The sequence below is a fragment of the Peromyscus eremicus genome, chromosome 9 (assembly GCF_949786415.1).
Source record: "Peromyscus eremicus chromosome 9, PerEre_H2_v1, whole genome shotgun sequence".
In the NCBI taxonomy this organism is placed as follows: domain Eukaryota; kingdom Metazoa; phylum Chordata; class Mammalia; order Rodentia; family Cricetidae; genus Peromyscus; species Peromyscus eremicus.
Genome location: NC_081425.1, coordinates 49096760 through 49113365, shown reverse-complemented (window position 1 = coordinate 49113365; position 16606 = coordinate 49096760). Strand labels below are relative to the sequence as shown.

Sequence of the window (16606 nt, the reverse complement as noted above, 5' to 3'; positions counted from 1 at the left end):
CCAAGACTAAAATCAACTAATGGTAGAGTTTATTTGTTCACTGCTTCCTTCCTCCAACATACAAAGTCCTATAAGGGAGAACAACCAGGCTATCCAATCTTATCAGTAACTAACACTGTTAACCTAGCACTTAACAGATAATCATTTACTGACTTAAAGGAAAATATAAAGCTGACTTGTATGAAAATATTACCGAGCAAATAAACTCATACATGAATACAGAGTCTCTGTGATCTAGAAATACTTTAGATAGAAGTTACCACGGAAAGGGTATCTCAGGAAAATGGTCCCTGTGTTAATCATGGGATGCTATATTTCTACAGAATCAGGCAGAAATGTTAAGCACATTTCTATGAAAGGCAGTAGCTGCAAGGATTGAAAAAGCACGGGTGTTGGCAGACTACTTGGGTTCATTTCTGTTTATCTTAAGTTACCTTACTTCCCTCATTCCCATTTTACAGATAAGTGTTGCTGATGTAGTATTTTCTACCTTGTAGGTCTGGTAAGAACATTTAATGAAAAATATGAATCTGAAGTACTTACTCAAACACACAAAATATAGGGCACCCTCAATAAATCTTGTTTCTTCTCTCATTCTCACTAGTACACAGTAATGTGGAACAGTCTACACTACTCCCTATACTTGTGCTATATATATCTCACCCCAAACGGTCTGATATATACTCTCGGAAAAAATGTTTCCTGCTTTCTGGCTGTTACATATACAAGCCAGTTTTGGCTTGTGGGACATTTCCTCTTGCTTTTCCAATTTTCATGTTGAAATCCTGTCTGATCATTAAGGCCTATCTAAAATGGCACCATCTCTGTCCTGAAAAATTCCCTATTACACCAACTCCATGTGATCCAGCAGCTTTGTAATTCTTTATATGACCTTATTTAGGTTATGCATCTTACATTCCTCTTAAAGAAAAAACAATGTCTTATGCAAAACTCCAGTCCTACAGTTTCTATATAATGTTCTGCATCTCCCTTATGGTCAGAGTATCTTTGCAGTTTGAATAGATAACACATGGCATTTCTACTTACATATCTGCTGCAGTATGGTTATTCTGGAGAGGAAGGCTAAGAGGACAAGCAGACTCAAGGTGATCAGGTCCTTCTCCATCTTTGGACTGCTTAATGAGATCAAATAAAGGTGAGTCCTGGATGAAAGAAAACAGAATTATAACAACATCAGCAAGCATGTTTTTCCAAGTATATATCAAAAGCAGTTATTTGACATGATTAAGCACTATTAATTTTAGGCAGAATGAGATCCTTTACTCCATTTTGAAATTCTTCCTTGCCAATTTTGATATTGTGTGCATGCACACACAAAAACAGGAAAATGTATGACCTGAAATATTCCTACAACATTGAATATATGTGTCTTGGCTTTTGAATTTTTTTTTTGAATATTCACTTACATATAATGAGATGTATTAGGGATGAAATCAAAGTTTAAGTACAGGATCCACTCATGTTTCAAATATCCCTTATACGTGTGGTCTGGGGTAATTTTATCAACACTTAGCTTCACTTTCTGATTATGATCATCATATGAGGTAGCATCATGTTAGGATGTAACAAGTTTTGGATTTGAGGCTGGAAAACAGCCCAGAAGGTAGAATGATTTCTTAGCCTGACTCCAACCCCCAAAAAGGCTTTGGATTTTGAAGCACTTCAAATTTCAGAGGTTAGGCTAGTGATGTGTAAACTTACTAGGAAAGAGGGTAGAATTTAGGCAAAAAAAACCCACACAAAATATTCAAAATATGTAGAGAAGAAAATAATAAGTCTATGAACAGAACTTAAAACTGAAAACAAAGATAAAATATATGGTTTTATCAACAAAGATAACAACTATTATTTAAAATAACAAACAGACCTCCAGTAAAGTTCATAAAAAGAGAAGGAAGAACTAATTAGTGCTAGAAACTAAGAGTGGAACATCATATGAAAGATAAAAAAGATAACAGGGGACTTAAAAATAATTTTATGTTAATAAACTGGAAATCTTAGACTACGGTTTTAAAAAATCCTACAACCGTCTCTCTCTCTCTCTCTCTCTCTCTCTCTCTCTCTCTCTCTCTCTCTCTCTCTCTCTCTCTCTCACACACACACACACACACACACACACACACACACACACACACGCACGCAGAGGGCCCAGGTTGGTCCCATGCAGGCTCATTAACTGTTGGTCCAGAATCCATTTGCTCCCATGAGCACAGGTCAGCTGTCTCTGTGGTTTCCTCCATTATGACCTTGACCCTCCTGGCTGGGAATCAAACTTAGTTCCTCTGGATGAACAGGGAGTGCACTGAACCACAGACATCTTTCCAGTCCCCCATATGAACTTTTTACCCTCTAGAAGGTCTGGAAGCCATGATACCAGATGCCTTGGACAGTGAGGCAAAAGGGGAATTAGCAACAGGAAAATTGGCAGAACTCCACCTAAGGGTTAACTAAACAACAAGACATTTGCCTCCTCTTCTACAGTGGTGAAAAAAATGGAGATTTGTTGAGCATAAAACAGGACTACTTGTCCTGAAGTCTCCAGACATAATCTAAAAAGGGAACTACTATACTAAAGAAGGTAGCATTAATGAAAAGTTTTGATCACAATTTTTACATATTCCATACTGCTTCCTATCTCCACAGCCTTGGATGTTTGAAACTATGATCATACCCTCCAGGCATGAAAACATAAGCATCAAGCTAAGTAAATGTTGACTCTAAGAGAAAAGAACTACAGATATTAGCAAATCAAAGGCTTTACAAGAGAATTATATCCATGCAAGTCACTACACAGTCAAAATCCTTCCCGGGTAAACACAGCCTCCAGCTAACTTTCAGAGATTTACACTTACACATGAATGCCAATCAAGTATTTCAGGCAAGTTTCTACTATGAAAGTACCAAGGCAAACCAAACAAAAAGCACCTTGAAAGAAACACTTCAGGAAAGAAGAAATATAAAAGGAAAGAAAATCCAATAAATTAAGTTAGTCAATATTCCTTTTGAATACTTACTCAAGTCTAAGTAATACAGTCCCAAACAGTATGTTCTTCTTATCATCTTAATTTCATTCACCTCAACTCAAAATACATAAAGAATTAGGTTTTTTATTGTTTAAAAGCTTTATAAAATTTATGTGTATGGGTATTTTTGCCTGTATGTATACCTATATACCACATGTACATAATGCTTTGTAGAGGCTAGAAGACAGTACTTGGACCATCTAGAACTAGAGTTAGAAAGGGTTGTTACCTATAATATAAGTGTTGAAAATGAAACCCAGGTCCTCTGCAAGAACAACAAATTCTCTTAATGGCTGAGCCATCTCTCCAATTCTGGTTTGTTTTTGAGACACTCACTATGCAGCCTTGCCTGGCCTGGAACTTGCTAGTTAGACCAAGTAGGTCTCCAACTCAGACATCCCCTCTCTCTGCCTCCTGAGTTCTGGGATTAATGACATGCACCACCATACCCAGCAGGGTTCATTTTTCTTAATTGTAAAGTAGAGATATTTAGTTAAGAGTATCTAAATTAAAGTATTGTGAATTCATATGATACAATGCTAACAATTTAGACTAAGTTTTAACAAAGTGTCATATAAATATTTGATGATATTATGGTTATAGTCTTTATTTATAATTATAAATGCCATTTACAAAGGACAGTATATCTTTCCAAATGCAAACATATGCCTAATAAGCCATCCATCACCCAGTACACATGTGTATTTTGTCCACAAGTACTGATCTGTCACTCAGCATTTTCACTTTATGTTTATGCACAGTGTGAACTAATCATTCTCTACCACGAAATAACAAAAATCACACAACCTCCTTCTCCTGCCTTTCCGTGCTTGCTCCTTCCCTGTCTTGACTATTCTTTGACCAGAGCATTCCAAGTCTCAACCCACACCATATTCACATCTCCTCAAACAGTACTTCCCAAACATCTTGTCAGGAGGGTTGTAACTCCCACTGTTTTTTACCTGTAACTGCTCCTTCTAGTCTCATAGCATTGGTCATTACTTGTTACTATATTTGTTTACTTGCTTAGTAGCTATCTCTACTATAATGCAAGATTCAGGAAGTGGATTTTGTCTGTTATTCACAACAGTTATTTCTAATGTTTAAAACTGCTTTGCAAGCATTAGGGGCTGAATAAGCATTTACTGAGTAAATGAATGGAGTGAGATTAAAGTTCTTGTGAGATCAAATTCCTTGAGATTAATTCTACCTCAAAGTAAGGATAAGGTTAAAATGGAAATTTCTTAGTTATATACTCTTCTAAATCCCTTAAACACAATTTTAAGTCAGGCGTGATGGTGTGTACCTTATCACAGCAGAAGCAGATGGATCTTTGTGAGTTTTATACCAGCCTGGACCACAGACCATGAGTTCCAGGATAGCTAAGCAATACAGTGAAACACTACCTCAAACAAACAAACAAACAAACCAATAAATAAAAAAACCATTCCTTTTTTTATAATTCCCCCCACAATATTAGTCATATAAAAATTTGCATCATATCACAAAGCATAAGCATGTCAACTGTCTCAGAGTGCCTTTGCACATATTTTCTTTAGAGAGTAAAGCACAGAGGAATACAACGGAGTATTCTGTACAATCTAGAATGAAAAGAAATTACTTTAAACTGTAAACCATCAGTCTCTGAACAAACGGCAGGCAAGTACAAAAAGCCCTGAGGACAGTGGCCAACAAGCAGACATGCTTCCTATTCAATTCGTGTGCAGAGTCTAGTGGGAAGAAACAGAAAGTGATCAAGTAAGAAAGTAACTTTGTGACTACAAATTCAGAAAGTGTTATAAAATAACAGCAAATATCTGTAAAATAAGTACAACTTCACAGTGCAGGGGGAATAAATACTGAAGGGGAACTGACACAATTTGAGAAACAGACATTAAAAGGGGAACACAGCATCAAGAGTCTTGAAAAGACGTTAGAATGTGATGAAAATACAGGATGCTTTGCCAAGTTTTGAAAAAAAGGAAGAGAAAGTTGTATGTGAATGAGGAAGCATAAGAAGGCAGTTCAAAAGTCAGGAGTAAATGTGCTTGCACTGCTGAAGTGGGGAGACATAAACTGTCTATTAATAACGTTATGACTAAAGTTTACAAGTCGGCTAAAGACAAACATCCTAGGATTAAATGACCACAATTAGAGAAACTTCCTCAAATAATCCCTGCCTCTTACCTGTGATCTCTATGCCAGAAAACCAAAATCACCAGGTTTTGCCTATGGAACTCTACTAAGTTCTCCACCTATATATATTATCCTCCAATGTCAAATGCTACACCAGGTTCAACCTACTCTTAGAGGCAAAGTTTTTTAACAATGATTTACTTTTAGTACAGTATTGTTTAAAAACAATAATAAAGCAAGCTGGGTATGGTGGCACCTCTGTAACCCAAGCACCCAGGAGGCTGAGGCAGAAGGACAGAATTTGAACTAGTCTGGGCTAAGTAAGTTCCAGGTCAGCCTAGGCTATATGGTGAAGTAAGACCAATCTTAGTAAATAAGTGAAACTTCAAATCTTTAGTTACAGACTAGAGTTGTGACTCAATGAAAGGCACTTGCCTAGCCTGCGAAACCAAACGACACCCCACGTAACACTTGAAGCATTTCGCTGGCCTTGGTTTCTGATGCTTCACTTTCAAGATACCTAGAGTTCACAGGGTTTTAGAAGCCTTGTAGTTTCTCTGAAACTGAACTCATTAAGAAAAGCACCTGAACAGCAATGGAATATAGTTCCATTATAGGCTACTTGCTCTCCGTGTGCATGGACCTGGATTCAACACCCAGATCAACACACAACAGAAGAGAAGTGCAACTCTTATCCTCTTTTCCATCTCCATCACATCCAACCTCTGCCACCTGCCATACAGAGAGGAGACATGGACACACAAAGATACCGCACATGTGTGCATGCGTGCACATGTATCTTCCATCTCCTCAGGAACTACGAACTGTATTTTTCTATTGTGATGTAAGTTCCTGAAAAAGTAACCATCTTTTCTTAAATAGCAGTATTACTGTAACAGCTCAATTATCTGTCTTCTTATATTTCAAAAGAACTTTCAAACTTTCCCTCAATTTTATTTTCTAAAATAGTAACTATAAATAAATAACTATAAAAATAAACTAGTTACCCAAGCCAAGTCTGAAGTGTTTCAGATGCAGTTTCTACTGTGACATCACCAAGTCCCTAAATCCTAATGGCCAACTGCTAGAAGAAGAATTTTCATTCTCCTTTTTCTAGCACTTTGACTAAAGCAATCAGGGTAAGAAAGCAAAATGCTAAAAAAAAAAAATCACATTCACATGAATTTATGAGAACTCATTTTAATTATACATGAGACTTTCTAGATAAAAATTTCTTGTTGGCCATTGAGAATTATACACTGTAAGGAAGACAAGCAAGTGGTCTTTCTATCATCTCTAAGTTTGATAACTATTATTAATAACACAAAGACATTACTACATACTTTGCTCTTATTTACTTCATAACAAAAAGCCTATCTTCATGATTCTCCCTTGTTTAATAAGAATACTAGTTAATCCTTACTGAGCATCTACTATAAATGAGACTTTATGCTTTTTTACATGCATTCCTTCATTCAGTCCTTATATGTTTACAAAGTAGACACTATTACTCTATGCATTTTACAGACAAAGAATCAGAGGCATGAAAGTTAACACACATGTCCATATGACTAGTGCATGGTGCAGCAAGGCTCAAGCCCAAGGCTACTTCCTCCCAGAACCTGTGCTGTTTCTGACTACACTAGGATGCAAGCTACATCTTCATCTTTCTGTTCTTCCTTTGCCTGTTGTTACGCTTGTTTATTTCTTCGTTTTCTTTTGTTGTTTTTGAGACAGGGTTTTCTCTGTGTAACAGCCCTGGCTGTCTTTATAGACCAAGTTAGCCTTGAACTCACAGAGATCCACCTGCCTTTGCCTCCTGAGTGTTGGAATTAAAGGTGTGCACCACCATGCCTAGCTTTTTATTTTTTTAAAAAGATTTATTTATTTATTACATATACAGTGTTCTGCCTGCATATATGCCTGCATGCCAGAGGAGGGTACCAGATCTCATTATATATGGTTGTGAGCCACCATGTGGTTGCTGGGAATTGAACTCAGGACCTCTAGAAGAGCAGCTAGTGAGTGCTCTTAACCTCTGAGCCATCTCTCGGGGCCCTGTTGTCATGCTTTTTAAACTATGCTTCTACCCTGTTATCTGTCCTTACCTGCAGTTCCATCTCTCAAAATCTCATCAATCATTCATCTGAGGGTACCAAGACAAATAGCACATCAATGGTAGTCCTTACTACTTAGAGTTATTAATAATCGAAACACAAGCCTTGGTACTGTTACATTTGGATCTGGATTGTGTCCTAAATGCTCATGTTCAAAGCTTGATCTCCAGCCTATGGCACTATTGAGGTGGTAAAACTTTCAGAAGGTATAGCCTAGTGGGAGGAAGTAAGGTCATTAAAGGTATGATATTGAAGGGGATATTGCAATCTTCGCCCCTTCTTCTCTCTGCTTCCTGGTCAGTATAATATATGAAGCTTCCTGTACTATGCATTATTGGCCTTGATATTCTGTCCAGCTACAAGACTCAAAACAATGGAGATGCAACCTTTGAAACCATGAGCCAAAAATAAACCTTACTCCTTTTAAGTTGATTTGCTCTGGTATTTTGTCAGAGACAGAAAATCAACCTAGGTACAGAAAGTGGCACATAATAAACTATCAGTAATGCTGCCCTATGCCAAAATAAAGCACCAATTATTTTACTTACAACGTTTTATTTACACTCTAAAAGAAGATATTACTTCTTTTACTGCTCTGTTACAAAATATGAAAAGTAGCTAAGAGTAAACTGCTAGGCACAGTAAGTGATAGATACAGAATTTGGTCTAAAGCTATTTGACTCTAGAGTCTCTGATTTTTTGTTTTGTTTTAACCTTTTAAGTTACAGTTTATACTCTAATAAATAAGAGACTGATAAATAAAAGTATCAACACAGAGTAGCTAATTCCACAATATTAAAATGTACAGGGTATACGGACATCAAAGGAGGAACACCTAATTCAAATCAGGCGTGTTAGAGAAAACAATTTAGAATTTATGCCTGAGGCAAATCCCCAAGAAAGAGTAATTATTTTAAGTAAAAAGTGAGGAATAGGGCTCAGAAACAGAAGAGCAATTATGACCCAGGAGAAACTTCATGTACTTCATTAATAAGAAAAATAGGTCCATTTTCCATTTTAAGATGAAATCCCCTAAGGCTAGGTAATTTACAAAGAGATTCATTTAGCTCGAAGTTCTGGAGCCTGACTATGTAACATCATGGTGCAGGCTCTGATGAGACCCTCCCTGCCTGTATCACACCCTGGTTAGGGAGTCATGTGAGAGAGGGAGTAATTAGATGGTAAGACAGGAAGCTAGAGCACTAAGAGGGACCTGGCTCTCTTGTAACAAGCTTCTAGCTAAAAGGTCAACTACATCAGCACACTGAGAAGCAAGATTCTAACATATGAACCTTTGGTGATGAAATACAGTCGACTATAGCAAGGCTATAACAAACAAGATGATACATGTAAAGTGCTTAGAATGGCACCTTGCACATAAGCCCTTAAGAAAGAAATCATTAGTTCCACTAAACTAAAACATAGATTGCATAACAAGGAAACAAGACACTTAAGGATCTCTAAGGAGGAGACTAACAAGTTCTACATAAGACTTTGAAAGAATCTTCAAAGTAAAATCCCAGGATCTGATACATAACGAACATTCAGTAATATTTTTGCATTAGCAAAAATTTTATATCAGTAACATTAGCAAGTAATATGGCCACATTGTAGAGTAAGTTAAATACAGCAAGGCACAAATAAGAAAACTGATGACTGAATTTGCATTCTAGCAAACACAGCATGCAACTTTCACAGCTAGTATCCAGGATCATCCAATAACTTCTAACGGTGATTCTTTACATGCTTGTGTATTATACAGATCACTCACCCCTAAACTGTACTAGGATTAGTCTGTGTGACCAAGGGATATGTCAAAAGTGACAGCAAGAGACTTCTGAGGTTAGCTTATTAAAGACTGGCAGTTGCCATCTTAGGATATCTTGCTTCTGGGATGGGGGAACCAGCTGCTATATAACAAGCAGCTATGGAGAGGTCCATGTGGCAAAGCTTCTGGCCATCAGCCAATGCCAACAGCCATGGGTGTAAATCTTGAAGTCAATCAGTAAAGCCTTAAGCTGACTGTAAAACTGGCTGACAACTTCAAGATCTCTCATGAGAAAATATAAGCCAAAACCACACCTCTATGGTGCTTCCTGACCTTCAGCAATTCATATGATAATAAACATTATTGTTTTAACTGCCAATAAACAACTAATACCTTAATCAATAACTAATACAGCTACAATTTGATTCTTAAAACCACTATGAAGAAAAGATGCAATGGCATACTTAACTTCTGAAAGTAAAACTCTGCAGTACTGTTGCCACCGGCGGCACTCAGGGAGCAGCCTGAGGACTTTCTCAGGACTCAGGCAAGCTGCCTCCCGACATGACTTATCTGCTCAAACTAACCGTCAGCGCAACTGTTCTCTACACGCTTGCTGCTTTGGTACCTAATCCTGTGAAGGAAGCCAGATTCTCACTGTCAGGAAGATTAGTACGAATCTCATCAAATAGACAATACTGTCAGAAAAGTGGAAGCTGTAAGTGTATTCTAAATGACCTTCCATAATTAGCACCTACTTCTAAAGCAAGCACAAACTTCTCCTGAGATTAGAGGATGTCCAGACTATTCAGACACAGTGCTCCTGAAAGAGATTCTGACTGCCCAAGCAGGAGAGAAGCCTGCAGTGCTGGCAGAAAAACTAGTAACGCGGGAAGCCACAGCAGGAACTGCTATTGTTTGCTGGGTGCTGTAAGGAATATTATTGGATCCACATTACAGGAAATGTTTTTGTACTATCCTAAGCCACTGTTCTGCCTCACAAAGGGAAACTAGGATAGAAAATAGAAAACTTCTGGCCTTGGCCTTTCTGCTAGTTCTTTTCCGTGTATTTCTTTGGCCCTTTAATAGTGATATTGCTCTAGATACTCTGCCACTCTCCATGCTCCTAGCGCTACTATCATGGCTTTAACTACATCTACATACTTCCAAATACACATTCAGTACTAAAGCACTCTTTCACTGCAGGTCCACATTTCCAATTGGACCCTAAAGATTCCCATGTGAACAGATCACATATGTCTCAACTGTAACACATCCCAACATGAACAAGAACACTCATTCCCTTCACCACTAAGCAGTTTTGATTCCGTCAGTACTGTTAGGGTAGCTATGCTATCAATCACCTGATCTCTGACCTCTCTACAAATATGGGAATCATCCTTAGTAATCCTTAATTTCCTTCAGGCTTCTAAACTCAACTCCTCCTTTTAGCATGTTTGTGTCTCTATATTTAAAATTGGCTTCCTACGGCTGCACAGAGTAGGCCTTGCTTTTTACCTACTATCATGATTGTTTTAGATTTATTTGATGTATATTAGTACTTTGCCTGCATGTATGAATAAACAGAATCAGTGACTAGATGAAGAAAGCATAAGAAGAAAAGGTATTTTTTATTTCTTTGTTATTTTGTAGTGCTGGGGATCAAACCTAGGGGCTTTGGTCACTGAGCAATGCCCTGAGCCCAACAGGAAAGATCTTTTAGATGCCTGTCCTGTTTTCCAATGTATGTGACCAGGACAACAATCAGGCAACCTTTATTGGTCAGGTCAAAAGGGCCCACTTCCCTTTAACTCCAACAACAACAAAAGCCTGGGCTCCTATAGAGGCTGTCCTTCCGCTCTCTTTCCGCTCTTTTGTTTTCAGCCTCTCAGAGGCAGTGCTAGCAACATCTGGTATTGATAGGAAACCCTCACATGTCCCCAGAATTGGCATCTGTTGATTAAAGTAATTGCAGTGGCAAACTAATAAGTGTTCACAGACCCTTCACTGTGGGTTGGATGACCATTGGAACCTCATCAGTAGCCCTAGACCTTTGTGTGCTCCTATGGGTACTGAGCTAGTCTCCTTCCCTGGATCTAAGTGGATTAAAAGCCCAAATGCCTAAAGTCAAAGTATGTTTCTGGTTGTAATTATATCTGGAATAATGTTCATATAATTAGATATTTAAAACATCTGCTATCTATTTAAAAATACAATATTCAGTCACTTTCAGTACTGAAGGTAAAAGATTTTTAAACATAAAAATGTTAAATTTGGTACTAAAACTACTTTTAAGTTAAGGATAAAGTGACATGCTTATTCAGACCCTCTCTGTTTTTTGTTGTTTGTTTTGAATGGGTTAATTTTGTTAGTTTATTCTACCATGTTTCTTTCTATAAGGAAATACTCTTAAATGGGGGGGAGGGCGCTTGGAAGGGGGAAAATGACATAATTATAATCTTAAAAAAGAAAATGCTCTATTAAATATTTAATATGAATATAATATGATCACATTATTTTCTTTCCACTGCATAGTGACACTGCAACAGAACTATCTGGTTAAAGCTGTATCTTTTCCTTAAAAACTTCACACTTTGTGTAACACTTGGCTTTTAGTGTCCTGTTTTTATCTATTGTCTTTTTTTGTAAATTTTATTTTTATTTATATGTGAATGTATGTGCCCACAGAAGTCAGAAGAAGGTTATCAGATCCTTGGAGCTGGAGTTATAAGCAGTTATGAGCCACCTAATGTGGGTGCTGGAAATTGAACTAGGATCCTCTGGAAGAGCAGCTAGTGCTCTTAACTGTTTAGCCACCTCCCCAACCTTTTAGTGAAGATCTGACCTAGGCTTCCAAACTGGGTAGGCAAAGGCTCCACCACTGCCCTACACTGGACCATATTTCCATTTGTTTTTAATTGTATACCCCTTTCCCCAAACTACTGTAAAGGCTTTATTTTAACTTTTTATTATTACTTTCTGTGTGGGTGCTGTTTTGCTTGCATGTGTCTGTACACCACCTGCATGCCTGGTGCCCACAGAGGCCAGAAGAGGACACTGTATTCCTGGAATTGGAGTTACAGAGGTTGTAAACTGCCATGTAGGTGCTAGGAATCAATCCTGGGTCCTCTGAAAAAGCAGTCAGTGCTCTTATCCAATGAGCCATCCCTCCAGTCCCAGAAATCTTTCTCTCTTTTTTCTTTTTATTAGATTTATTTATCTTATTTTATGTATGAGTATTTTGCCTCCATGTATGTAGATATACCTCATGCATGTTTAGTGCCCTCAGAAGTCAGAAGACAGCACTGGATCCCCGGAGCTAGTTACAGATAACTGTGAGCCGCCATGTGCTTCGTAAGTAGAACCCAGGTCCTCTGGGAGAACAACACGTGCACTTAAGTGCTGAGCCATCTCACTAGACACCAGAAGTCTTGTTTGTTGTTTTGGTTTTTTGAGACAGGGTTTCCCTGTGTAGCTCTGGCTGTCCTGAAACTGTAGACCAGGATAGCCTTGAATTCAGAGATCCCCCTGCCTCTGCCTCCCAAGTGCTGAGATTAAAGGCTTATGCCACATACCCATCGATATTAGTTATATTTCAGTCATATTAGTCATATTAGTGTTTCAAAAAGCTTATATAATTCAAACATAAAAACAAAGTTCTTTGTTTAATATTCACCTAAGCTTTGATTAAATTTCCAATATTCTATCAGGGGATAAAATATTGGAAGCTACATGATACCTTGGAGTGTTGTGGATTTGATGACTCACTGGTCAGCCTTTCAGTGCCGGCAGCAGCTTACGTCATCCCCAGCCCCACGGCTAGGTGTGAAGTATTTGCACTGTTTGGATGCCATGAGAAGAGTTGCACAGTGACACAAGCACCCTCAAAGGTCCCAGTCACCCGAGATCTCTCTGTCTTGTTCTTTCTGTCTCCCCATCTCTGTCTATCCATGTCCCCACTTGACACAGCCTTTCTTTCTCTCCCCTCTCCTCCAATAAACCTCTTGCATTATTAGATCTGTTGACATGATGTGATCTCTTAGTGGCTGACCTTGGCCAGCTGGCCAAAGAACCTGTTCTCACGCTTTATCATTACATGGGGAACTCGAGTTATGTCAAGAAACTAGGATTGCAGTTCCAGCTCTGGCAATAAACAACCACAGCCAAAGAATTTGCTTCTCACACACATATGAAGAAGCCACTCTTCTTCAGCTGTGCTTGAGTGACTGAAGCAACTGGAATCACAGGGGCTGGGAGGTAAGGAAATAGAACTCTGTAATGGGGGCTTGAGCAGACTACTCGGGTTTTAGGATCAAGTTCTATTACAATATTAAAGAATTCTAGAATTAATCCAGTGTGTTAGGTGATCAATAACCAACTCAAATAAACAAGTCTTTCTCCTAAGGCAAGCCTCTGTCTACTTTAAGACTGGCTTCTGTTACCCATGATCTGTACTAACAAAGTATGTAAGGCATCACTTAGGACCATTTCCTCTTCTGGCATGCATGAAGCACAGGAACTCTTATCTTCTTAATAAAATGTAATGAAGCAAAAGCACATTGTCCTACCTCATCTTACAGCTTAACCTGTATCTTACAACTTAACCTGTATCTGACTGTGGCAGCTTACTGTACCCATCTAGGTTTTTTTGTTTGTTTGCATTTTACAATCAAAATTTATTTCACTTCATTTTGTTCTGAAAACCATCTATAAAGTCAGAAGGGCATGGCTAGGATAGATTTTTGTCCAAGGAAAAGTCCAAATTTAGGAACTAAAAATCCTTGTAGCTCCAGATTAGAGTTTTTTCCACTATGCACGTACAGAGCTGTACTTTTTCACTTGACAAGTGTGCCTAAGGAACTGGCCGGAGCACTCGTAGTGAGGCCCTGTCTCAGTCCTAGCTCTGTTATCCTCCATCATCTATCCACTAAGTAATCCTAAGGAAAGCATAACTCCAAATTCTAGTTTCTTCAGGAGCATTTTTTAAAATTTTAAAACAGAAAGCTAAGGGCTGAAAAAAATTCTAGAAATCTAATGATAGTGTCTTTTTACAAATAGAACAGAGAAGTTAAATTAGTTGAAAAAGGTCAAATTTTAGTGGTAAAGATTAAAAAAACCCAGGTCACTAAGAACCTAGTTTAATTGGTCTTTCCACTACTACTTCCTTCTTCCAAAGTAGTTGAAAGATCTTTGAAAACTGCAACCCACTTTGTCAGTGTTTACTAAGATTTCCTAATCAAATTAAACCCTTATGTCCCAAGATAGTCCCTGTACTGCTCTCATAGGAATTTAGGTGGGACTAGATTATCAATTCCTCAAAGAATAAATAATTTTCTGTGTGGGAAAGGTGATAGGACTATACTAATGAGATTACACCAGGACTAATTATTGTGAGCACTGGCTCTAGCCTTCAAGACCTGCAACTGGAGATGTTTGTGTCTTGAGATAAGATAATCCCCTGTGTAGCGTCTAGAACTCATTAAGTAACCCAGGTTGGCTTCGAACATTCCATCTTCCTACCTTAGTCTGTGGAGTGCTGGAATTATAGATACCAGCTACCAGAACTGGCTTTTGTTCCCCACTTCAGAGATCTATGGTCTCACAGTACCAGTGGTGGGCCCAGAGGAGTCATCCACTTTCTTTTGGCCTAGGCCCTCACTGCTATCTCTGGGTTCAGCCCCTCCCCCACAGCCTCTGGTTCAGACTTCCTGTGGTTCCACCAGGGTCTCACTAAATTAGCTGGTTGGGATTAGGAGTGCTGGAATGAGAGTGACTTTCTGTAAGCATGCGGCTCCTGCTGATTTACTGAGTACAATAAGGAACTTCTACTCGGCCCAGTCATTCTGCCTCTTACACATATTTCTTCCTCTTGCTCCTGCTCCTCTGTGGTACATATTTCTTGCCCAAACTAGTTTCAAAATTACAAATTCTTAAACATTAAGGCTAAAAAGTGACTCCTTGATACTGAAGAGTGAAAAGGCCCAATATGACACCTTAAACATTCAAAGAATTCAAAGAATCCGAACCAAATAGGAAGCAGGAAGGGAACTTTGTACAGCCTAATTCCTTTCTTTTACAACCAAGGAACCAGATTCCCCTTCACTGGAGTGAAGTGACAGTACAGGAAGCCCTGCATTCTCTGCTGGCTGCTCTTTGCACAACACTTTCGTACTGTCCCACTTAGAAAAAGATATATACAGCCATGATTTTATTGCCTACACACACACACACACACACACACACACACACACACACACAGCACAATTTTTTATTCATGCATAAAGAATCTACACTAGTAACTCACAGTCTAGATTCCTTCCAGGTTTTCTATAAAGGAAAAACCTTCAACTATTTCAGAGATTATTTGCTGATCCCCTTCTTCAGATCAGTGTTTCTTATGTGTTTTGAGTCATAGTGTTTCAGTCTCAGGCTATGATAAAACTAGTACCCAAGGAAGAGCATATAAAATGGCTTAGAGATTTCAAGGTCACTAGAAGCAGATCCTTTGCACTAAAATGTTAAGCCTAATCCATCACTGAACCATATATGTACATATATAATCTACCAACTGATAATATGTTTAGCCAGAATCACAATTTGACATTTGGTGCTTTTCCTAAAATAAAGCTAACAAGAAATGTCCTTTCACATGGGTACACATGTGAAGATGCACAGTACATTTCAGAGACAAAAGGAAACTTTTCCTGGATACTCTTATGGTTCTATTTATTCAATAAGGGCAACACATACTTTTTAAAATAAAATGTATCAGATTTCTTTCACCCACACTTCTCTAATATTATTTCACATACCTTCTTCTTGTATCTCAGACTACCATATGGTTTTAATTATTTTACTACTGTGTAAATACATTTATTATTTAAATTTTTACTTTCGATAACATTTATTGCATTTAAACTGAATATTTTTTAAAATACATTAGTTTAGAATGGTATTGCTTGCACTTCTCACATTTTTAGAATTTCATTTTAACATTCTGGGATGCTGGAAATTGAGCTCAGGGCTTCACGCATACTCAAGGTAGAGCTCCAACATGAATGACATTCCAACCCTCACATCTTAAAGCACCAACTCTTTAAAAAAAATTTTTTTCTCCCTGTGTATGGGTGTTTTGCCTCCATGTATAGCTATGCACTAAGTGAATGCAATGCCTGCGAAGTCAGAAAAAGGTGTTGGATCCTCTGGGACTGGAGTTACAGACAGCAGTGAGCTGCCATGTGGGTACTGACAATAAAACCTGGATACTCTGGAAGAACAGGAAGCACTCTTAACTACTGAGCCATCTCTCCAGCACCTCCACCTTCTTCTTGTTTGAGATAGGATTTCACTGTGTAGCTATGACTAGCATGGTACTTCATATGTAGACCAGGCTGTCCTAAAACTCCCGAGTACAAGGATTAAAGGTATGCACCACAACATCCAGCAAATTATTAACTCTTTTACACTGACTTTCTTTCACAACTATTTTTTTAACTAAGTAATCTACATATCACAACATCCTAAAAATATACAGTATATTT

General features: G+C 38.2%; 1 protein-coding gene across 5 annotated transcripts in view; it reads right to left on the bottom strand.

The window, feature by feature from the left end:
* Positions 1 to 16606, bottom strand: part of Rb1 (RB transcriptional corepressor 1) — a 138233-nt gene that overhangs the window by 18176 nt on the left and 103451 nt on the right. For all 5 annotated transcript variants that reach the window (XM_059273344.1, XM_059273339.1, XM_059273341.1 and 2 more), the window contains one exon: positions 1048 to 1163. In XM_059273344.1, the coding sequence (XP_059129327.1) occupies positions 1048 to 1163 (116 nt within the window). The remainder of the gene's footprint in view (positions 1 to 1047; positions 1164 to 16606) is intronic.